Source organism: Dendropsophus ebraccatus, chromosome 9, assembly GCF_027789765.1.
Source record: "Dendropsophus ebraccatus isolate aDenEbr1 chromosome 9, aDenEbr1.pat, whole genome shotgun sequence".
Lineage (NCBI taxonomy): Eukaryota > Metazoa > Chordata > Amphibia > Anura > Hylidae > Dendropsophus > Dendropsophus ebraccatus.
The window spans coordinates 101,667,465-101,692,425 of record NC_091462.1 but is presented as its reverse complement, the minus strand read 5'-3'; the positions used below and the strand labels follow the sequence as shown (position 1 = coordinate 101,692,425).

The following is a 24,961-nucleotide window of genomic DNA, read 5'->3' as shown; positions in this document are numbered from 1 at the left end:
TGGATTTCACGAGAGGGTGAGAGGCGCGGATCACCACAATGACATCTAACACAAACAAACACTGATAGAGCCGCTATTATTGTCTCCCCCCCGCTTCAGGCTGCTGAGCGAGCGCAATCCATGGAGGAAAGCAGAGCCAGAGCAAGATGGAACATGACAGTCCCCCCAGGACACTGCAAGAATGTCACATATCTGAAGGAGCACAGCTGAAAGCCTTCCCATAGTCATCTGCACAGACCCTCCACTGCTCAGAGTACACAGGGGGCCAGGACCCCGTCACTGCTCCTAATACACAGGTGCCAGAACACACACCTGCTATACAGAGATCAGACAGGGACATAGTGTAACCACACAGCCTTATCCCCTACTATATTACACAGCCATGTGCACCCCAACATCAGGAGACAGACCCCTCCTCCTCCTCCTAATACACAGACATCAGGACACAGACCCCTCCTCCTCCTCCTAATACACAGACATCAGGACACAGACCCCTCCTCCTCCTCCTAATACACAGACATCAGGACACAGACCCCTCCTCCTCCTAATACACAGACATCAGGACACAGACCCCTCCTCCTCCTAATACACAGACATCAGGACACAGACCCCTCCTCCTCCTAATACACAGACATCAGGACACAGACCCCTCCTCCTCCTCCTAATACACAGACATCAGGACACAGACCCCTCCTCCTAATACACAGACATCAGGGCACAGACCCCTCCTCCTCCTCCTAATACACAGACATCAGGACACAGACCCCTCCTCCTCCTAATACACAGACATCAGGAGACAGACCCCTCCTCCTAATACACAGACATCAGGAGACAGACCCCTCCTCCTCCTAATACACAGACATCAGGACACAGATCCCTCCTCCTCCTAATACACAGACATCAGGACACAGACCCCTCCTCCTCCTCCTAATACACAGACATCAGGACACAGACCCCTCCTCCTCCTAATACACAGACATCAGGACACAGACCCTCCTCCTCCTCCTAATACACAGACATCAGGACACAGACCCCTCCTCCTCCTAATACACAGACATCAGGGCACAGACCCCTCCTCTTCCTCCTAATACACAGACATCAGGACACAGACCCCTCCTCCTCCTCCTAATACACAGACATCAGGACACAGACCCCTCCTCCTCCTAATACACAGACATCAGGAGACAGACCCCTCCTCCTAATACACAGACATCAGGAGACAGACCCCTCCTCCTCCTAATACACAGACATCAGGACACAGACCCCTCCTCCTCCTAATACACAGACATCAGGACACAGACCCCTCCTCCTCCTAATACACAGACATCAGGACACAGACCCCTCCTCCTCCTAATACACAGACATCAGGACACAGACCCCTCCTCCTCCTCCTAATACACAGACATCAGGACACAGACCCCTCCTCCTCCTCCTAATACACAGACATCAGGACACAGACCCCTCCTCCTCCTCCTAATACACAGACATCAGGACACAGACCCCTCCTCCTCCTAATACACAGACATCAGGACACAGACCCCTCCTCCTCCTCCTAATACACAGACATCAGGACACAGATCCCTCCTCCTCCTAATACACAGACATCAGGACACAGACCCCTCCTCCTCCTCCTAATACACAGACATCAGGACACAGACCCCTCCTCCTCCTCATAATACACAGACATCAGGACACAGACCCCTCCTCCTCCTAATACACAGACTTCAGGACACAGACCCCTCCTCCTCCTCCTAATACGCAGACATCAGGCACAGACCCCTCCTCCTCCTAATACACAGACATCAGGAGACAGACCCCTCCTCCTCCTAATACACAGACATCAGGACGCAGACCCCTCCTCCTCCTAATACACAGACATCAGGACACAGACCCCTCCTCCTCCTCCTAATACACAGACATCAGGACACAGACCCCTCCTCCTCCTAATACACAGACATCAGGACACAGACTCCTCTTCCTCCTAATACACAGACATCAGGAGACAGACCCCTCCTCCTAATACACAGACATCAGGACACAGACCCCTCCTCCTCCTTATACACAGACATCAGGACACAGACCCCCTCCTCCTCCTCCTAATAACAGATATCAGGACACAGAGCCCCCCTCCTCCTAATACACAGACATCAGGACACAGACCCCTCCTCCTCCTAATACACAGACATCAGGACACAGACCCCTCCTCCTCCTAATACACAGACATCAGGAGACAGACCCCTCCTCCTCCTAATACACAGACATCAGGACACAGACCCCTCCTCCTAATACACAGACATCAGGACACAGACCCCTCCTCCTCCTAATACACAGACATCAGGACACAGACCCCTCCTCCTCCTCCTAATACACAGACATCAGGACACAGACCCCTCCTCCTCCTAATACACAGACATCAGGACACAGACTCCTCCTCCTCCTAATACACAGACATCAGGACACAGACCCCTCCTCCTCCTAATACACAGACATCAGGACACAGACCCCTCCTCCTAATACACAGACATCAGGACACAGACCTCTCCTCCTCCTCCTAATACACAGACATCAGGACACAGACCCCTCCTCCTCCTAATACACAGACATCAGGACACAGACCCCCTCCTCCTCCTAATACACAGACATCAGGACACAGACCCCTCCTCCTCCTAATACACAGACATCAGGACACAGACCCCTCCTCCTCCTAATACACAGACATCAGGACACAGACCCCTCTTCCTCCTAATACACAGACATCAGGACACAGACCCCTCCTCCTCCTAATACACAAACATCAGGACACAGACCCCTCCTCCTTATACACAGACATCAGGACACAGACTCCTCCTCCTCCTAATACACAGACATCAGGACACAGACCCCTCCTCCTCCTAATACACAGACATCAGGAGACAGACCTCTCCTCCTCCTAATACACAGACATCAGGACACAGACCCCTCCTCCTCCTAATACACAGACATCAGGACACAGACCCCTCCTCCTCCTAATACACAGACATCAGGACACAGACCCCTCCTCCTCCTAATACACAGACATCAGGACACAGACCCCTCCTCCTCCTCCTAATACACAGACATCAGGACACAGACCCCTCCTCCTCCTAATACACAAACATCAGGACACAGACCCCTCCTCCTTATACACAGACATCAGGACACAGACTCCTCCTCCTCCTAATACACAGACATCAGGACACAGACCCCTCCTCCTCCTAATACACAGACATCAGGAGACAGACCTCTCCTCCTCCTAATACACAGACATCAGGACACAGACCCCTCCTCCTCCTAATACACAGACATCAGGACACAGACCCCTCCTCCTCCTAATACACAGACATCAGGACACAGACCCCTCCTCCTCCTTATACACAGACATCAGGACACAGACCCCTCCTCCTCCTAATACACAGACATCAGGACACAGACCCCCTCCTCCTCCTAATACACAGACATCAGGACACAGACCCCTCCTCCTCCTAATACACAGACATCAGGACACAGACCCCTCCTCCTCCTAATACACAGACATCAGGACACAGACCCCTCCTCCTCCTAATACACAGACATCAGGAGACAGACCCCTCCTCCTCCTAATACACAGACATCAGGACACAGACCCCCTCCTCCTAATACACAGACATCAGGACACAGACCCCTCCTCCTCCTAATACACAGACATCAGGACACAGACCCCTCCTCCTCCTCCTAATACACAGACATCAGGACACAGACCCCTCCTCCTCCTAATACACAGACATCAGGACACAGACTCCTCCTCCTCCTAATACACAGACATCAGGACACAGACCCCTCCTCCTCCTAATACACAGACATCAGGACACAGACCCCTCCTCCTAATACACAGACATCAGGACACAGACCTCTCCTCCTCCTCCTAATACACAGACATCAGGACACAGACCCCTCCTCCTCCTAATACACAGACATCAGGACACAGACCCCTCCTCCTCCTAATACACAGACATCAGGACACAGACCCCTCCTCCTCCTAATACACAGACATCAGGACACAGACCCCTCCTCCTCCTAATACACAGACATCAGGACACAGACCCCTCTTCCTCCTAATACACAGACATCAGGACACAGACCCCTCCTCCTCCTAATACACAAACATCAGGACACAGACCCCTCCTCCTTATACACAGACATCAGGACACAGACTCCTCCTCCTCCTAATACACAGACATCAGGACACAGACCCCTCCTCCTCCTAATACACAGACATCAGGAGACAGACCTCTCCTCCTCCTAATACACAGACATCAGGACACAGACCCCTCCTCCTCCTAATACACAGACATCAGGACACAGACCCCTCCTCCTCCTAATACACAGACATCAGGACACAGACCCCTCCTCCTCCTAATACACAGACATCAGGACACAGACCCCTCCTCCTCCTCCTAATACACAGACATCAGGACACAGACCCCTCCTCCTCCTAATACACAAACATCAGGACACAGACCCCTCCTCCTTATACACAGACATCAGGACACAGACTCCTCCTCCTCCTAATACACAGACATCAGGACACAGACCCCTCCTCCTCCTAATACACAGACATCAGGAGACAGACCTCTCCTCCTCCTAATACACAGACATCAGGACACAGACCCCTCCTCCTCCTAATACACAGACATCAGGACACAGACCCCTCCTCCTCCTAATACACAGACATCAGGACACAGACCCCTCCTCCTCCTTATACACAGACATCAGGACACAGACCCCTCCTCCTCCTAATACACAGACATCAGGACACAGACCCCCTCCTCCTCCTAATACACAGACATCAGGACACAGACCCCTCCTCCTCCTAATACACAGACATCAGGACACAGACCCCTCCTCCTCCTAATACACAGACATCAGGACACAGACCCATCCTCCTCCTAATACACAGACATCAGGACACAGACCCCTCCTCCTCCTAATACACAGACATCAGGACACAGACCCCTCCTCCTCCTCCTAATACACAGACATCAGGACACAGACCCCTCCTCCTCCTAATACACAGACATCAGGACACAGACCCCCTCCTCCTCCTAATACACAGACATCAGGACATATGGCACCCACAGGGCCGTACGCTCTTCTGCCTGCCACCATTTCTGTACATATGTATGGAAGTTTCCCCACTGTGTCTCGGGAAGACTTTGCCACCCTCACATTGCCTGAACCACTAGGGATATTACTGCCACAGACTCCCAGTCATGTCTGTATTAACCCTTTAGCTGGCCCAGAGGGTATCCTTATTAACCCTTTACAGGCCTAAGCAATCAAGGTGGATATTCCACCAATGACTGCATTTCCGCACATGACTGAAAAGGTAATAATGGCTCATACGCTGAAGAGACGTGTGGAAGTTCTTTTCCTATTCATTCAGATCTGTTTCTCTTATGGCTCTACTAGGCAATGCTCCCACCTAGCCAGAATCCTGCTCCACACTGATGAGGGGCAACAGCCCGAAACAGCTGTCTGTGGATGGATACCTAGCCTTGGCTTTCCCTTCTCATTACATTGACTTATAGTGCCACTTAATATGGTGGTTTCCTTACAGGAGCCGCCCCTTGGCTGGTCCCTACCCGGACAGTTATCTGGCTAGTCCTGTGTTTTGAAACTCTTAAATGAGGCTCCATTGGCTCTTTTTTGCATGTTTGCATTTGTCAGGGAGCAATGCACCCAGGATTTCACTGCATTGATTGCTTTAACCAGCAGCCGGCAGTGTTCTCTTTGGCCGGTCTCCCTGAGATCAGTGATCTGTTTCCTGTATATTTCCTAATCAGTGACATACTCACCTTGGAGTCTAAAGGATTATCTATGTGCTGATTGGATAATTTATTCATTGGGACACTGGGATTGCAATACGCAGAGTGCTGACTACTTTTGAGTTGCTATTTCTTTAATCAGGGTGGATAGCATTATTCCCTATACTGCCCCAGACCAGCAGGGATGTCTATATTAACCCATTCACTGCCCCAGACCAGCAGGGATGTCTATATTAACTTATTCACTGCCCCAGACCAGCAGGGATGTCTATATTAACCTATTCACTGCCCCAGACCAGCAGGGATGTCTATATTAACCTATTCACTGCCCCAGACCAGCAGGGATGTCTATATTACCTCTTTAATGCCCTAGCCCCCAATGAATTATTAGTACTAATATTTTCACCAACCAAGGGCAGATTTTGGGTGATAAATATAGCATCCCACCCCATGGCTGAGATTTACCACGGGGTAACATATAAACTGTGTTAAACAACCAATCACAGCTCAATTTTAGCTACAGAATAATGAAAGCTGAGCTGTCATTGGTTGCTGTGAGCTGTGATTGGTTGTTGTGAGCTGTGACTGGTTGCTGTGGGCTGTGATTGGTTGCTGTGGGCTGTGAGTGGTTGCTGTGAGCTGTGATTGGTTGCTGTGGGCTGTGACTGGTTGCTGTGAGCTGTGATTGGTTGCTGTGAGCTGTGACTAGTTTCTATGGGCTGTGATTGGTTGCTGTGAGCTGTGATTGGTTGCTGTGAGCTGTGACTGGTTGCTGTGAGCTGTGACTGGTTGCTGTGAGCTGTGATTGGTTGCTGTGGGCTCTGACTGGTTGCTGTGGGCTTTGATTGGTTGCTGTGGGCTGTGACTAGTTTCTGTGGGCTGTGATTGGTTGCTGTGAGCTGTGACTGGTTTCTGTGAGCTGTGACTGGTTGCTGTGGGCTGTGATTGGTTGCTGTGAGCTGTGACTGGTTTCTTTTAGCTGTGATTGGTTGCTGTGGGCTCTGATTGGTTGCTGTGAGCTGTGACTGGTTTCTGTGGGCTGTGATTGGTTGCTGTGAGCTGTGACTGGTTTCTGTGGGCTGTGATTGGTTGCTGTGAGCTGTGACTGGTTTCTGTGGGCTGTGATTGGTTGCTGTGAGCTGTGACTGGTTGCTGTGGGCTGTTACTGGTTTCTGTGGGCTGTGATTGGTTGCTGTGAGCTGTGACTGGTTGCTGTCGGCTGTGACTGGTTGCTGTGGGTTGTGACTGGTTGCTGTGAGCTGTGACTGGTTGCTGTGGGCTGTGACTGGTTGCTGTGAGCTGTGACTGGTTGCTGTGGGCTGTGACTGGTTGCTGTGAGCTGTGACTGGTTGCTGTGGGCTGTGACTGGTTGCTGTGAGCTGTGACTGGTTGCTGTGAGCTGTGACTGGTTGCTGTGAGCTGTGACTGGTTTCTTTGGGCTGTGATTGGTTGCTGTGAGCTGTGATTGGTTGCTGTGAGCTGTGACTGGTTTCTTTGGGCTGTGATTGGTTGCTGTGAGCTGTGACTGGTTGCTGTGAGCTGTGGTTGGTTTCTGTGGGCTGTGACTGGTTTCTGTGGGCTGTGACTGGTTGCTATGGGCTGTGATTGGTTGCTGTGGGCTGTGACTGGTTGCTGTGAGCTGTGATTGGTTGCTGTGGGCTGTGACTGGTTGCTGTGAGCTTTGACTGGTTGCTGTGAGCTTTGACTGGTTGCTGTGAGCTGTGACTGGTTGCGGTGAGCTGTGATTGGTTGCTGTGAGCTGTGATTGGTTGCTATGGGCAGTTATCACCAGTTTCTATTTTACACTTTGATAAATCTGGGCCCATGTGTCCACAAGCAGCATGATAGGACAGATATCTACAATGTACTGATGACCTACAGATCGCACATTCTGCTGTCATATCCTGGACTATCTGAATGAGTTTCTACCATTAATAACGCATATGCGACAATCTCATTCGTTCTTTACATTCCCCCAGTTGTGTATGTCAGTAACAACCTGTCAGGTGAGTAAACACATCTGTTCCTCTACCAACATGGCGGCAGGAGGCTAACCATCGCCAGTCACGTGACAAGGCCCTTCCAGCTCCGGCCGTCACTTTTCCTCCGCTCTGATTGGGCGACTTTAGCCGCTAAGGTGCGATGTTCCTCTACCAACATGGCCGCCGGTCTCCCCGGCTATGCTGATTGGACACCCCGTTTTATGAGCCCGCCTTTCTTTCTTCTCAACGTTATCTGATTGGCTCCGGTCCCGGGCCGGCCAGGATGACTTCCGGCCGAACGGAAGGAGTGTACGGCTCTGTCAGTTAAACGGGGAGACGACAGAGGAGAAACGCCGTAGCCACCACTCCCCCTTACCGGAAGCGGAAAGCGAGCTCGATGGCGACCCCTCTTGGCTGTGGTGAAGACTAAACCCTGACCCCCTGTCCCCTATATTCATCTTTCACTGGGTGTGGCCCCTAATACTGACAGGGGGCCCATGTGCTATATCCCCGCATCCCAGTAACAGTATTGGCAGTCACCGCCCATTATATGTCTCTGCATCCCTATTCTATACACAGTCGTCTATACCTGTGCTAGAGCCCCTGTCTAGTCTCCTCCCCCCATTTCTGCTGAAATGGTATGCTCCCCTTAGGTTCTTGCCCCTTTGGGGTGACAGATGGGTGCACCCTGCGGGGGTGTTTGTGATTTTATTCTTATGTCTTATGTAAGGATGTATTAGGCTGGCACCCTAGTCATTGGTGTGGAGGGGTGCAGCGCCGCTCCTACATTACAGTGCCATTTTATATTGTATATTTGGGGGGGTTTATCATCGGGGAAAGGGAGTCAGGTTGCATCCAGCCAGCGGTGTGACATGTGCCGCAAAACGGACCGTGACGCAAAGAGACAAGCGTGACAACCAATCACAGCATGGTGAGTACTGTGCATATATATATATAGGGCAGCGGTCCTCTTTATTATAACTATAATGCCCCAACGCAGGTGTCGCCCCCTGGAGCTCAGCAGCTTGACGTTACACCCTTGCCTCTATCCTAATAGTAGTAGTAGAAATTACCTGGGCAATGTGAATTTAAAGGGATTGTCCTAAGATTATAATTATCCCCTATTCTATGTTTAGCTAGCTGATCAGTGGGGATCTGACCGCTGGGATCCCACTGATCACATAAAAATTTGTTAAATTGTCTCCCAAATGCATGCCCATTCCTTCACTATGAGACCTTTAAATACTACGGAGCGTTGCTATGTGTGGGGCAATGGCTAAGCGTACATGCTGCCATACCGTCCTCTTGTATATAATTGACCTCCATTCTAGTGATCACTGTGGCACCCTCACCGGTCGGTTAGTTGTTCTTATACTGTGCATAGGAAATACCTTTAATGTTTGAATACCCCCTTAAAGGGGTATTCCACACAGTTAAAATCCATGTTAAAGTGACTGTACCACCAGGCCCAGGCTGAAGCACTGGAGGCGGCCGACCCATCCTTAGTGGGAAGAAACCCCAGCCCCTCCATGACGTGACTCTATTAGAATCAATGGAACCCTATCATAGAGGGGCTAGGGTTTCCTCCCACTAAGGATGGGTCGGCCCGCCTCCAGTGCTTCAGCCTGGGCTTGGTGGTACAGTCACTTTAGGGCCCTATTCCACCGGATGATTATGGTTTGCGTAATCATTAACGATCTAAAACGACCGCTATTGCGAAAGACCTGAAAACGTTCACTCATTTCCATGGAACGATAATCGTTACTTATGATCGTATTTGCGATAGTTTTTTTATTCGCTATTGCGTTCGTATCTACTGAGAACGACCAAACGCCATCTTATTCAATGCGAACGTTTTGCTAACAAGCAACGATAAAAATAGGTCCAGGTCTTATAAAGCGATCAACGATTTCTCCTTCGGTCGTTAATCGTTAACTCCATTTCAACCGAACGATTATCAGTTAGATTCGAACGATTTAACGATAATCTGATCTGAACGATAATCGTCCGGTGGAATAGGGCCCTTAAATCATTCCCCTCTCCTGGAGACTTTCAGTTCATTCTATACATGTCATTACCTTTTCTGTCTCCTTCTCCCCCCCCCCCCCCAACCAGTTCTGAGGCTGCTGCTTTCTGCTGAAGACACAGGAAAACTGTGTGAGCTGTTCACTCCGATTCCCCATTTCCTTCTGACGTAAAGTTTCCCAGGCCGGCTGTTTCTGCACTGTGTAATGCTGGAGAGTTAATCTAAAGTCAAGTTGCTGGTCAAGCTCCCGGCCTTACAGAGTGCAGAAACAGCCAAAGAGTGCCTCTCCATCTGGAGGACCAATCATGTCCTGCATTACACAGACAACCAATTGATATGAATGGACACTGTGTAATGCTTCATATCACCTCAGGTGGTGCTGCAGGGTTACTGAATATGTTACTGTCAAGTTTCCTTACAAATAGTCAGTGGGGGTCCCAGCACTTTGTAATCTGTATATTGTCAAGGTATTCTTTTAAGAATATATAAGTCTGAAGCGGGTTACCATCACATTCTAAATACAGTAATACTTCGGTTTTCGAACGCTTTGGAACTTGAACTGCTTGGTATTTGAACGAAAATTTACCCCAAAGTAGTGTTTGGAATTCGAACTTTGCTCGGTTTTCAAACGTTTTTCGAACGTTTTTGCGAGCGTGGATGGTGGGTTGTACCTGGCGAGTTAAGCAGTGGTGAGGCTTCACATACAGTACAGTGCTGTATAAGACTGCTGGAGTGCATATACAGTGCAGTAGTGGTACAGGCAGTGCACCACCATCTCCCATACATTACAGTGCTTGGATGGGGGGGACGCTATACAGTAAAGGATGGGTTAGGAGTTGGTGACTACTGTACTATAATTACTGGTTCTGATGAACATTTCTTATGTTTAATGTCCTGTACAGTATATAGTGCTGTGTACTGTACTGTAGTGATTATACTGAGCACTTATCAGTGTAATAAATGAGGGTTGTAGGTAATTATTGGTGGCTGCTGGAACCAATTAATCACATTTACATTATTTCCTATGGGAAGACACTGCTCAGTTTTCAAACTGCCTTCCAGAACCAATTAAGTTCGAAAACCGAGGTACCACTGTATTGGAATACCCCTTTAACAAACACCTGAAGGCCGCAGGTTGCACATCACAGCTGTGTATAGAATCCTCCCCATCTGACTATATAATCACTTTCCATTTGCAGGCATCCGAGGAGGCCTCGCTCCGGGCCCTGGAGAGTCTCATGAGCGAGTTCTTTCACACCAGCACATCCAACGATCGGAAAAGAGAAATAGGTGAGACTGATGCTGCTGGCTCTATGCATATACATGGGGTGTGACCTTGTGGGATGCCACAGCTTCTGAGGTTGGATAACCGGAGGGGTGTATGGCAGCTGTAGCTGGGAAGGTTATCATAAAGGTGGAAAAGAGATGATCCGTGTGATGTCACTGGATTCGACCATGTGACTGTACACATGGCTGCAGACCCTGCCCTCCCCCATAGGACAATCACGTGATTACTAGACAGGAGGTCACATGGATACGGCCACAGGTTTTTGTTTATTGGGACACAGATTGAGGGGTATTACCCACCTTTTTGGAAGAAAATCCCTTTAAAGCAGGGATGGGGAACCTTTGGCCCTCCAGCTGTTGCAAAACTACAATTCCCCTCATGCCTGGACAGCCAAAGTTTGGCTTTGGCTGTCCAGGCATTAAGGGAATTGTAGTTTGTAGCTAGAGGGCTGAAGGTTCCCCATCCCTGCTTTAAAAGATACCTATCACTCAGGCCCAGATGCTGAGGCCCCTGCTTGTTGCTAGAATGAAAGGTCAGAAGAGAGCGGCTCCATGTGCTGCGTCCCTTCCTCTCTACACCAAGCGGCTATACTGAATGTTATACAGAATTATAATGGAAATCTGTGACCATTCCGTATACATGACGTCCCATAGACTTCCATTATAACTGTACATTGTTTGCTATAACTGATCACTAGAGTGATGTGGCCCAGCATGTACAGCCGCACACTTCTGCCCCCTTATTCTAGGGGATGGTGGGGGGGTCTCAGCCCCGGACCCTATTGGCATAAGCTTCTCACATGTATATCACTGAGGGGTATCCAGACGTTGGGTATAATGATATGGTTTAAGCTGCTCCTACTCTGCAGACAGCTGGTCGATATCGATGTCCTTCTAATATCAATGGCTTATAGAGGAAAGCGCTCAATTTAAAGGCCCGAATAACTTCTAATAAGCCCATTGCCAACTGAGATGGAGCGGTGTTCGATGCCTCCTGTGTGTTTGTGTCATGCTCCACCCGGGCAGAACGCAGTATGTTTCTCCTGGAGTGTTTGATTCTTTTCCTTTATTATGTGTTCATCTGATAGAATAGATCTCAGCAGCAATACGGACAATATGGCATTACTGACCTCCAAAATCTTGAATGTTACCGATTGCAGCGGGTCTCATTAGATAGAGTGATTTGTAATGATGAACAATCGCAAACGAAATTGTTTATCGTTAACCTGAAATTGTTCACCACATTACACAGAGCGATAGTTGTTAGTTGCAATCATTTACCTTTTCTGATCCCGGCAAATGAAGGAACCATGTGGAATTACAGTAAGTGAATGCAGAATTACAGCAAACAATTAACAATTGTCAGCACCGGACCAACGATGAACGATTTCCCGTGGTTCGTTTGTTGCCTGAGTTTACACAAAACGATTATTGTTTAAATTCGAACGATATAACGATAATTCGCACTGTGTAATAGGGTCTTAGGGCCCTATTCCACCAGACGATTATCGTTCAGATTATCGTTAAATCGTTCGAATCTAAACGATAATCGTTCGGTTGAAATGCAGTTAACGATTAACGACCGAATGAGAAATCGTTGATCACTTGATAAGACCTGGACTTATTTTTATCGTTGCTCGTTCGCAAAACGTTCGCAAATCGTTCGCATTGAATAAAACATTGTTCGGTCGTTCACAGTAGATACAAACGCAATAGCGAAGAAAAAACGATCGCAAATACGATCAAATTCAGATCGGCACCACTACGCCCAGCTCTTTCTCCCTTGTTTGTTCGGGGGGGATAAGGGTGAGATGCAGTAGTGGTGAATGAGCTTGACGATGCTGTGTCTCCCTTAGGGGACAATCCAAGCCCTGGAGATGTGTAGGAAGGCAAAGGGAGATATAGAAGAAGTAAAAACATACTTACCTGGTCTGGACCCCCTAAGTGCTTTAACGGCCCGGCCACTGCGCGGAGAGGGGTGGTCAGGATCCTAGGCAATGAGCTGTCAGCAGTACAGTAACAGAAGAGGGTCAAAACAAAGCAATTTTGATAATGAAAAGTATTAACAAAATTGCTTAAAATACCCCTTTAAGCTCATATTGCAGGGCCTGATGTGTGGGGTAAGCGAGCACCGATCTGGTAGATCAGCACTCGCCTATTACACGACTAGAGAATCGTGTGGCCAGGGCTGCGTTAACACCGCTAGTGATGTCTGTGCAGTAGCTGTTGCTTTAATCAGCCGTGCATTTCCTATCACATAGGGTAATACACGGCCGAAGGACAATGATTTTCTATATGCTGAAAGTCTGTGATCAGCTGACAAGTGATTGACTGCTCGCTTTTCAGCCGATCGCTGCCTCCATTACACGGGGTGAGTACCGCTTAATGTTCACTGTAATGGCCCATGTAAGAATAAATAGAATTCTGTGTAAATGAACGGCCACAGATGGGGATCCTGTTGTGGCCACATTATTTAGACCAGACGCCGTTGCAGTGTGACATTGCTGTGTAACTTCCTCTCTGACTACTAAATAGTCGCTGCATCATGGCTGCTCTTGTGTGATCCACCTCCTGTATATTTACCAGTATATATTAACCAGATCTTTGAAGAATTCAAGGGGCTTTCCAGCTTTTCTAATAAGCCAGAACTCAGATTGGGGTCAGTGAGCGGGTGTTTGCTCACCATGACGTATAATATCTGTGTATCCACTATAACTTGTACTTGTTGCATCCCAGTCTGATAGAAACAACATGATGAGCTGTTGTTTTACGGCCAAGGGCCTGAGGGGATCCCGGCCCTGCTTTCTGCTATCTCACGATGTACTGACTCATGACTTTGCTCTCCTGCACAGAGGCGCTCCTGAATAACTTTGCTCAGCAGCTCGGAGCCTGGAGGTTCTGCTTCTACTTCCTGTCCAGCTCACACAATGACTACGTCCTGATGTACAGTCTCAGCGTGTTTGAGGTGAGAGCTCGTCCCTTGTTATCGTATTACCGTGTGATGCATCTTCTGAATAATCAATTTCCTGGGCTTAGTCCAGACCCGTGACTCTTCAGCTGTCGGAGCATGATGGGAGCTGTAGTTTCGCAATATTTGGAGGGTCACTGTCACTAAAAGTAACTTTTGTCAAGTTATTGATCACAGCGAGTGTCACTGCAGAGACCCACTGTGATCAGAAGATGAAGCCAATGAGAAATTGCAGTAGCACAATGCACTCCCTGACCGGCTGCACAGTCCGCCAATATTCTAACTGTAAGGATCCTATTCCATGGGCCGATGGGGGGCCTCACCAATAATGTAAACAAGCACCAATCTGCTAGATTGGTGCTTGTTTACTGGGCCTATTACACAGCCCGATAACCGTTTAGCGAGTGCTGCAGGGACATCGTTACCGATGTCCTTGCAGCCCTTGTTTAAACACCATTCATTACCTACACATGTTGCACGGCTTCTTCTGCCTCCCGGTCCCGCGCGCAGCAGCCTCGGTGCGGCCTGTCTGAGCTGCCAGCTAAGATAGGCCGCGCCGAAGCTGCTGCTGCGTGCAGGACCGGGAGGAGGAAGGAGCGCAGGAGAAGACCTGCAACATGCTTAGGTAAAGTATGGTGCTTGTGGAATAGTCGGTCCCCGATGATTTTAGGTCTGAACCTAAATAAACGATCAGCAGATGACACGATTGTTGTCTCTATTCAACGAAGCGATAATCGTCCGAATCGGGTAAATTCAGCCGATTAACGCTCTGTGAAATAGGACCCTAAATCTATGAGAAAATTTTTATGGAATGAGCCACCGGCCGGGGAGATGATCATGCTGCTGTGATCTCTACCTGGCTATATCATCTGATCAGAGAGGGTCTTTGCAGTGACACCCGCTCTGATCAATAACTTTTAAAATGTTTGAGTCAGTTATTTTTAGTGATTGTTCCTATTACAAGGGGTTGTTCACCAAAAAAGTGCAAGAGATTTTTAATTTACTTCTATTAAAAAATCTCAAGTCTTCTAGTACTTATCAGCTGCTGTATGTCCTGCAGGAAGGGGTGTATTCTCTCCAGTCTGGAGAGCTGGAGAGGTTTTCTATGGGGATTTGCTGCTGCTCTGGACAGTTCCTGACATGGACAGAGGTGGCAGCAGAGAGCACTGTGTCAGACTGGGGAGAATACACCACTTCCTGTAGGGCATACAGCAGCTGATAAGTTATGGAAGACTTGAGATGTTTTTTTTTTTTTAAATAGAAGTAAATTAAAAATTTCTAGCAACAGTTGATTTGGGGGGAACATCCCCTTTAAGGGTTGGAGAATTGACTTATTTCCAAAGATATCTGACATACATCATGAACCACTGTGATAAACATCTAGACTAGTTCCTAGTTATGAGTTGGAATATGCCTTTAAATCTAGACCAACGCTTAGTAATGAATGAGTAAAGCTCACATGGGCCATGTGCTCTATTCAGAGGACATTCTTCCCTCATCATACTGATCGATAGGAATCCCAGCACTGATCAGCTTGTTATCCTCTATCCCAGGGCTAGAGAACCTTGGCTCTCCAGCTGTTGCAAAACTCCCATCAAGCCAAAGCTTTGGCTGTCCAGACATGATGGGAGTTGTAGTTTTGAAACAGCTGGAGGACCAAGGTTTCCTACCCCTGCTCTTTCCTGTGGATACCTTTTAAAGGGATAATAGGCTGATTACTGGGGGTCGACCACTGGGGCCCCCACTGTTCCCAAGAACGTGGGCTCAAATGCCCCATGATGACTGGATCACTTTTATGGGACTATCCCTTTAAGACAATAATAATAAATCTGTCCCATTGTTTTAATCCTGCAGAACTTAATCAATAAGATGTGGTTGGGCGTCCCATCGGAGGAGAAGATGGAGATCCGCGGCTCCCTGCCCAAGCTTCTCCTGAGCCAGCACAAGGTTCTTCCAGGCTTTATCTGCAACAAGCTGTGTAAGGTGGTAGTAGACATGGGCAGACAGGACTGGCCAATGTTCTACCATGACTTCTTCACCAACATCCTGCAGGTAAGACCATGTTTCCACCACTTTATTACATGCAACCAGAGTCAGTCTGTCAGCACATAATCACAGTGGACCTCTGTCCCCCACATGTAGCTTATCCAGACGCCCAGCACTACTCCTTTGGGGTTGATAATGCTAAAGACGGCCTCCGAGGAGCTGGCGTGTCCCAGGGAGGATCTGAGTGTGGCCAGAAAAGAGGAACTTCGCAAACTGCTACTGGAGCAAGTGCCAACCGTGCTGGGGCTGCTGACAGGTAGGGACTAGGCTGTGATCATTGTATAATAATCTGCTTATTACTCTGGAATCAATAGGGCAGCTATGGGCTACACCTCCACATATCTTTGACAAATCCTAAAGTGATTATTCGGGATTTGAAAATCATGGCCGCTTACTTCCAGAAACAACACATCTATCAGTTTGGGTGTGGGCTTTGCGGCTCAGTTCAGTTGAAGCAAATGGAACTGAATTGTAATACCACACACAACCTGAAGACAGAGGTGGTGCTGTTCTTTCAAGAGCAGGAACGTAGCTATGCTTTTTCTAAGGCCTCATTCATACCTTCAGTAATTTTTCAGGATCGCATATAGGTCCATTATTTGTGATCCGTGAAAAATGATCCATAATTGCATCTGCAAAAATGTTGAACTGATAACAAAAAAAAAATATGTATCTAGTTTGCTTAGATTTGATCCGTGTTTTTCAAGGACATCACGGATGTGACGTCCGCAAACAACACAGATCCCACAGACTTCTGGTAATCTACCACTATCACAGTCCGCACTACGACACATCCTATTTCTTTTGTGGTACGGATTGCGGATCCGCAATAGAACGGACTGTGTGAATAGCCCAATAAAAATCAATGGGTAATGGGTAGAGATGAGCGAATCGGGTTCAAGTCCACCCGAACGATCGGCATTTGATTAGCGGTGGCTGCTGAACTTGGATAAAGCCCTAAGGCTATGTGGAAAACATGGATATAGTCATTGGCTGTATCCATGTTTTCCAGACAACCTTAGAGCTTTATCCAACTTCAGCAGCCACCGCTAATCAAATGCCGAACGTTCGGGTTCGGATGGACTCGAACCCGAACCCGGTTCGCTCATCTCTAGTAATGGGTTGATTTGTGATTCCCAATCACAGACAATTTTGCGGAACGGTCAATAACTCTGGATAACCCCTTTAAGAACTTCTCAAGTTTGAGGGTCAATAGGAAAATGTTACTGTCTTTTAGAATGAGAGATGCTTATGTTACTTAAATTTCTGTCTTTTTCCTAATTTCACACTTTTGTAAAAAAGTAAAATAATATAGTACACTTGCCTATTTTAAAGGGAAGCAGGTTTTTGCATCTCCCAGTAGTCACCTGCCTCCTCTTTCTGGCACCGCTCTTCTCACCTCGGTATGTCCTGGCATTTTTGAGAAATTCTATCTGCCAGCAATATGTAAATTAGCTCCTTTGGTGTACGGGGGCGCTCCTTGACCCCCCAGGGCATGTGCTGAAACAGCGGCCCATCTCCCTCCAGGCTCTGTTTTTGCACATGGCTGAGGAAGAACGGCCTGGTAATGCGTTTTAATACACCTAAGTAGACAAGAACATTGTCGGCGGCAGGCGGAACTGTGCGTAACAGGGAAACTAATTTACCCTAATTTACTGTCAGGTGGAATTTCTCAAAAACGGCGGGACATATTAAGATGAGAACCTGCTGATAGATTCCCTTTTAAAGGTTATCCAGTGCTACAAAAACATGGCCACTTTTACCCCTCTCTTGTCTCCAGATTGGGTGGGGTTTGAAACTCAGTTCCATTGAAGTAAATGGAGCTTAATTGCAAACCACACCTGAACTTAAGACAAGTGGGGCAAAAGTGGCCATGTTTTTGTTACGCTGGATAACCCCTTTAACCTTACTGCTGCTTTTGCCCTTCTCCACTTGTCCATATAGTCTACAACCTGTGATAAGCAGAAGCCTGAAACATATGCCATTGTATATTGGTACGTGTCACCCATGGACTCCCATTGTGTTCTACACAGTTACAGTGTCTGCTGAGAGTGTCCTCTGTGTCCGCACCATGAGATTGCCTGGCACATGTACAGAAATTCTTTGCAGAGTTATGTGAATAGTCTAAGGGCCCTTTTACTTGGGACTAGGAACACTTGTGTTAAAAGACGAGCAAACGTGCGATCAGCTGTTTGGACCTTTTGTGCAGCCTATGAAATGCATTGTTTTTGTTTTTTGTTTTTTTTTAACAATATTTGATTGAAGTTATACATAAATACAAAGTGATAAGAATAATCATATAATAATAGATAAACTATGACAAGTCAGTAGACTTATATAAAATTACATAAATAAATATAACAAATCATTAAAATAAACACGAAAGCAACCAATTATTGCTTTAACATACAAATGAAGTAAAATTGTATCATACTATGCTCTATATCAAGTACAGGTAAGTACTCCCAGGGTACCTGCAACCATTGCTTTGTGATACCAAGCTGTATTGGAAAATTGTTGCATAACAGAATTTCTTTCTTCTGTAGACAGGGCACTCATTATAAAAATGAAATGCATTGTTATTGGCTGGACATTGCCCAGTAATGTATGACCAGCAATGATGCATTGGATGGGACACCAAAATGATCACTGCATTGACTGTAGCATTGATCGCAGCCTGCCTACCCGTGCAAAAGAGGGGACAGCCTGCAAATGGAGCAAAGGCTAAAGCCCCTATTACATGGGCCGATGCTGAGGAGGAAGGGAGCGCCAACCTGTCTGTTCAGCGCTCGCTTCCCCCCCCCCCCCCCTCGCTGTCTGTGCTATTACACACCAAGGGGGGATGCTAATGGACCTGTAATGGGTACAGTGCCATACTGGTGTTACCCGGCATTATCACTATATTGATGTAACTCTATGTATAATCCCTGGCCTATCCTGAGCTTTCCATCTGTCACAGGTTACAATCAGTTCGTCATTTGTTTGTGTCACAGAAACAGGAACTTCTGCTTTCATTTTCATTTCTGGCGAAGAAAGGGAAAAAAAGGGGGGGGGGGGGTGATGACTTACTATTTGGTTCTCATGCAGTTCTACTTGGATAGAGTTTTGCCTGAGGATATACGGCACATCTAACTTCCTAGAAGTGTTCTATAAAGTCACCAGGGTTTGCGTTCCATAGTTTGTTTTCTGTAAGTCGTCTCTTAGATACTTAATAATGTTTTTTTTTTTTCTGATAAAACTCAGGAGTTCTTGAAAGTATATGGGATAAGCACAGCGTCACCGCAGCAACTCCGCCACCATCGCCTACTGCTTCCGATGCCGGTAAGTGGTCCCCCTATATACTCTTAACAAATTGAAAGTTCCACAAGCTGTTGCAAAGCTACAGCTCCTAGCATGCTGGGATTTGTAGTTTGGCAACCACGTTGGCAACATGACTTAAAGAAACACTCTATAAAACTGGTATGTTATGTCTAATGCAAAGTGTCTATGGGGAATGCTCCTATAGTCCTTCTGTCATGCTCCATCCACTCAGGTCCTGCACTAGGCCTGACAGTCGTGGTTTGTTTTTTTTAATAACTTTTATACAAATGATGGCTGCCAGCCAGTCTGTCCCTTGTCCAATGATCTTAGAGCAAGATCTAGTAGGGTTAAAGTTGCAACCACTACTACTTTACCTCCACTTGGGTTAAAGCAGCATTTTAGGGCCGAACTTGTTCGGAATAAAGTGGCAATCTCAGTGATTATCGCTCGTTGACAGTCCTCACAAGGCTTGGTAAGTTGTGCCGCTAATTCCTGCAAGCCACATATCAGCACATAATGTTGAATTATTATTTTTTTTTTTAGCAGGGGGGATGGCATGGTCAAAAATGATGGTTAAAATCTGGAAACATCAGGTAAAAAAAAAAGGTTAGACAAACATAGCTGTAAAGAAAAGAAGTATCAGCTCACAGAATGTCGGCAGTCCTTGGTGTCACCTGGCTGGTGTGCACATAACCATCCAAAAGAGACCAGTGATCCAGCACATTGCGAGGAAAAATGCCTTTATTTTCAAGTTGCAGGTAGTAACAAGTGAAACACCATAGTGGAGGGATCATGATCTCTGTGGGGTCCCTGCACTATGGTGTTTCACTTGTTACTACCTGCAACTTGAAAATAAAGGCATTTTTCCTCGCAACGTGCTGGATCACTGTTTTTGTTTAGACAAACATAGCTGCTTTCTTCCACTTTGCTCTTGTCCGTAGGCTAAACCTGGCACTGCAGTTCAGCCCCGTTCATATGAATTGCAGACACAGCCCATTGATAAGTGATGGTCCGATCAGGGAAGTCGGGGGACGTCATCTCGTAGACACGCTTTAGGCACAAACCACAGAAAGTATCGAATTTGGTCTGAGTTGTATTGGAGCACATTTTACTACACACAGCAAACTTCCTGTCTTGTACGAGTATTGTTCTCATTTCCTAAAAGTGACTTTTTATTTATTTATTTTTTTATAGCTTTTTTTAAAAATGCCTAGAGCTCCCTTTCACTTTATCACATCACAGCTTTCAGCTCTGGTAAAATGTAAGAGGAGCTGTAATTGGTTGCTGTGGGCAGTTTACACCAGGTGTATATTTACACCCTTTTATAAATCTCCCCCTTTGTGCCCCCCCAAGCAGCGCTATTTAGCATGTGCTGAGATAGAAGTTTCCTTAGCATAGATGTGCGCTGTTTACCATTGTGTGTGCTCAGCCGAATCCATACACCTCAAAGCGCTCCATTGACTTTAGCTAAAAAACTTAGAAACGGACATACGCTGAGCGTATGCAATGATTCGTATGTGTTATTTAAGGCAAAGCAAAGTGTGACCTCTTCAGCTTCAGCTCTGCAGCTTAGGAGGCCAGAAGTCAGGGTCTCCAATGCATTTTTACGGGAGCGCTCTCATAGAGATGCATTGGTGACCCTAACTTTCGGCCTTCAATAGCCCTGTAGTAAGAAGAGCTAGTGGGATCCGAGTGCCGCCGTAAGAACGGAACGAAGCCGCGCCACTGGACACCAATCATCATTGCTAAGTAATAGTACCAGCCTGGACTGCTACTTTAAAACATGACCATGAATGCTCAAGCAGAACCAAAAGTGTAAGGTACCACCATGGACAGGATTTTATGGAATAAAGGGCAGTCATTTCAAGGTCATCCTAGAGAGGAGGTCATATGCCATGTGGCAAAGTAGAGGGCTGATGACTGATGTCGCCCCTCTCTCTGGATGATCTTTTGTTTCTATGATCTGGTGTAATACTCCATCTCACCTGTAGTGGCTGCTGCAGGGAAATACCGAACTAGCTGAATCCCACCCATCTGTTTGCTGGGGGTCTCAGGAGCTGTATCGGTGGTGGCTGTCATATGAAGCAGGTTATATGTAATTAAACGGCCCCCTGAATAGCGTCAGACAGTCAGGCCTGATTTGCCTCAGTATTACACAGTGTAGATTTCCCTTCAGTCTTGGGGATTGTGGATATTACAGATTCCCGACATCATCCATATAATACACATAACATGTCATCATCGCCGTGAACCGTCTTATGACGACCCCAGCGTGTCTTGCGGCATGTGCGACATTTCCCCCGAGATCAATGGTGTCGGCTTGTTGCTTATTTCCTTCCTGTTCTCTAAAGTACTTGTGGTTTCCTTGTGTAATGTGGCCGCACACTGTAGTTTTATGCCTGATGAAGATGATGTCACCAACCTCACAAGCGATCACACATCCTGCGTACTACTATTCATTATAAGGTGGCATTCCTTACAATATGACAACATGGCCGTTTACCCCACAGAAAGACGTGTCACCTTTGCCACAGCTTGCTTATAGAGTATTATGGTGATTTAGATGACTTCGTGACACTTTAACCTTAAAGTGTCACTATCATTTACATTTTTTTTTTTTTTTTTTTTTGCAGAAATCAATAGTACAGGCGATTTTAAGAAAAATGTAATTGGGTTTATTAGCCGAAAAATGCATTTTTATCATGAAAAAGCAGTTTGAAGCTCCCCCCCCCCCCCCATCCCCCCCCTTGTCTTGATGGTTTTCTATGGAGAGGGGAGGGGTGAAGGGAGGTGAAGCTCCAAAACAGGACAACAAAGAGTTAATTTACAGCTACATCACTGGGCTATCTCCTCTGACGGTCAGCACTGACCTCTGAATACCGGCTTTCACATGTGTCCCCCTGTTTAATCCTTTGTTCTCTGCTCTCTGTTGGCGACTGACCTCCCTCTTCCCCCTCCCCTCTCCATAGGTTACACAGGGCCCAACTGATGTAAACAAGACACAATTTCCTGATAATGAGCAGTGGATGAGAGAGAGGAGGGAGGGGGCAGGACCTGGGGAAAGTCTTTTTGAATGCAGATAATGGCATATTTGTATAATTTGCCTAATAAGCCAAATACAAAGTTTCTTAGCATCGCCTGGACTATTGATTTCTGCAAAAAAATAAATAAATAAAACAGTGACACTTTAAAGGGTAATTCATTAATTTTATTTTTTTTGTTGCAAAGTCATGCCTTATGATTGATGGGGGACTGAGTGTGTTGTACAATCCCTTTATTTTTAGGGATCTCCGCAGCTGGCCCTGCACCCAGCATATCACTATGTGAGAGGTTTGTTGGTTCTCTTGTTGGTTTGTTGGCTATAGGTGGAATCTGTGATCTCCCGAGTCCTCTGTATCTGGGACAGGATATATTTTTAGTGCTGCTGCTGAGTTTATTGGATTTATTTTTGTTTTCCCTTTTGATAAAACTTTTTTCTGCGGCTGTGAACATCTGCTGGCGTCTCTGCATCCCGGCCAGGACGATAAATCTCAGAGGTCGGGGGGGGGGGGAGGGAGATAAAGGTATAGCACCAATACTGTAGCTTACACTGCGCTTCATCTGGTTCATCTGCAGGGGGCGACACTTCCAGTTGGGTGCAGGGACGGTGCTGCTTCTGTCTCCCACCACAGGCTCAGACAGACTTGGCACTTTGGTAAATGGAGAGATTCCTGGAAGCACATACTGCAAATAAAGTCATATGAGAGCTAGAATATAGGATATAGTAGTAGTCCATCATTCTAAATCATTGGTCTCCAGCCTGTGGCTCTCCATCAGGCCTCAGGCCGAGCTGTAAGGCGTTGTATTGACACAGTTGGAGGCTATTGATCTACAGAGACAATTATTAGGTTGACGGCATCTTAAAAGGTTTATCGAGCGAAAATATTTTTCTTTTAAATCCACTTATTTTAGAAAGTTATATAGATTTTGTAATTTTACTTCTACTTAAAAATCTCCAGTCTTCCAGTACTAATCAGCTGCTGTATGTCCTGCAAGAAGTGGTGTATTCTTTCCAGTCTGACACAGTGCTTTCGGCTGCCACCTCTGTCCAAGTCAGGAACTATCCAGAGCAGTAGTACATCCCCCATAGAAAACCTCCTGTTCTGAAAGGTTCCGGACATGGACAGAGGTGGCAGCAGAGAGCACTGTGTCAGACTGGAAAGAGTACACCACTTACTGCAGGACATACAGCAGCTGATAAGTTCTGAAGTACCTTTTTAAGAGTTGGTGTCTTCATCTACAAATAACTCCTGCTACAAGCCCCTATGTATGACTTCTATCTCTAACTACGGAAAACATGTATCTAGGAGACACCACTTCGCCTTCTTGCTAACCTGCCTATTGTAAGACATAGACATTGTGACTACATGAGGATTATTTGACGTCTGTGACACATTGATCTGCGTCGGAGCTGTAAACACAAAACAATCCCAGTTGCCTTCAATGCATTTTTCCTGAATTGAGATAATGGCAAGAAATTGGGCGGACTCTGCTGTCTGTATTTGTTGTTTGTTTGTTTTTTAATCTATACTGCAGTGATGTTTTATCACGGATGTGGGTTTAAAGTGTACACAGATTTGTAATTTTACGTCTGTTTAAAAATCTCTAGTCTTCCAGTACTTATCAGCTGCTGTATGTTGTGCAGGAAGTGTTGTCTGACACAGTGCTCTCTGCCGCCACCTCTGTCCATATCAGGAACTGTGCAGAGCAGCAGCAAATCCCCATAGAAAACCTCTCCTGCTCTGGACAGTTCCTGACATGGACAGAGGTGGCAGCAGAGAGTACTGTGTCAGACTGGAGAGAATACACCACTTCCTGCAGGGCATACAGCAGCTGATAAGTACTGGAAGACTGTAGATTTTTTTTAAATAGAAGTAAATTACAAATCTATGTAACTTTCTGACTCCAGAGAAAAAAATTGCCGGAGTACCCCTTTAATACACTTACTGACATTTTTTTCCCTTTCTCTGCAGACGACCTCCTCAGTAACCTTGTACACACCCCCGCCTTGGCCAAGCAGCTGAGTCAACCACCTCCAAGCCTGGAAGCTGAGAGTGAGCGTATTTGTGCCCTGGCCCTGGAGTGCCTCTCGCATCTCTTCAGTTGGATCCCCCTCTCCGCCAGCATCACCCCCTCTCTGCTTACCACAATCTTTCACTTTGCCCGCCTGGGTTGCGATGCCAGGTCACGAAGGACTCACGCCGTCAACAACACCAATGCTGTCACCCACAATGGGGGCGGCAGCAGCAGCCCTCCCCTACCATTGACATTGCCCACCTCTCAGCAAGACTGTAACCGACTGGGGGTCTTAGCCATGTCTTGTATTAATGAACTGATGTGCAAGAACTGTGTCCCCCTGGAGTTCCAGGAGTATCTGTTACGTGTGTGCCAGCAGACCTTCTACCTCTTGCAGAGGATTACACGAGAGACAAACGCCCACAGCGTGCGCAATCGGCTGGAGGAGCTGGATGAGAGGTACGTGTAGCCTGAG

The 24,961-nt window shown here is 47.0% G+C and overlaps 2 protein-coding genes across 2 annotated transcripts in view; one reads left to right on the top strand and one right to left on the bottom strand.

Annotated features, from left to right (window-relative positions):
- The window catches only part of SBK1 (SH3 domain binding kinase 1), a 75,934-nt gene extending 67,877 nt beyond the window's left edge, over window positions 1-8,057 (bottom strand). Inside the window, exon 1 of the mRNA XM_069984086.1 lies at window positions 7,822-8,057. The gene's annotated coding sequence lies outside the window, so the exon portion shown is untranslated. The remainder of the gene's footprint in view (window positions 1-7,821) is intronic.
- The window catches only part of XPO6 (exportin 6), a 33,868-nt gene continuing 16,760 nt past the window's right edge, over window positions 7,854-24,961 (top strand). Inside the window, exons 1-7 of the mRNA XM_069984084.1 lie at window positions 7,854-8,735; window positions 11,030-11,120; window positions 13,970-14,082; window positions 15,940-16,137; window positions 16,228-16,387; window positions 19,375-19,452; window positions 24,444-24,945. Of these exons, the coding sequence (XP_069840185.1) occupies window positions 8,733-8,735; window positions 11,030-11,120; window positions 13,970-14,082; window positions 15,940-16,137; window positions 16,228-16,387; window positions 19,375-19,452; window positions 24,444-24,945 (1,145 nt within the window). The 5' untranslated portion in view covers window positions 7,854-8,732. The remainder of the gene's footprint in view (window positions 8,736-11,029; window positions 11,121-13,969; window positions 14,083-15,939; window positions 16,138-16,227; window positions 16,388-19,374; window positions 19,453-24,443; window positions 24,946-24,961) is intronic.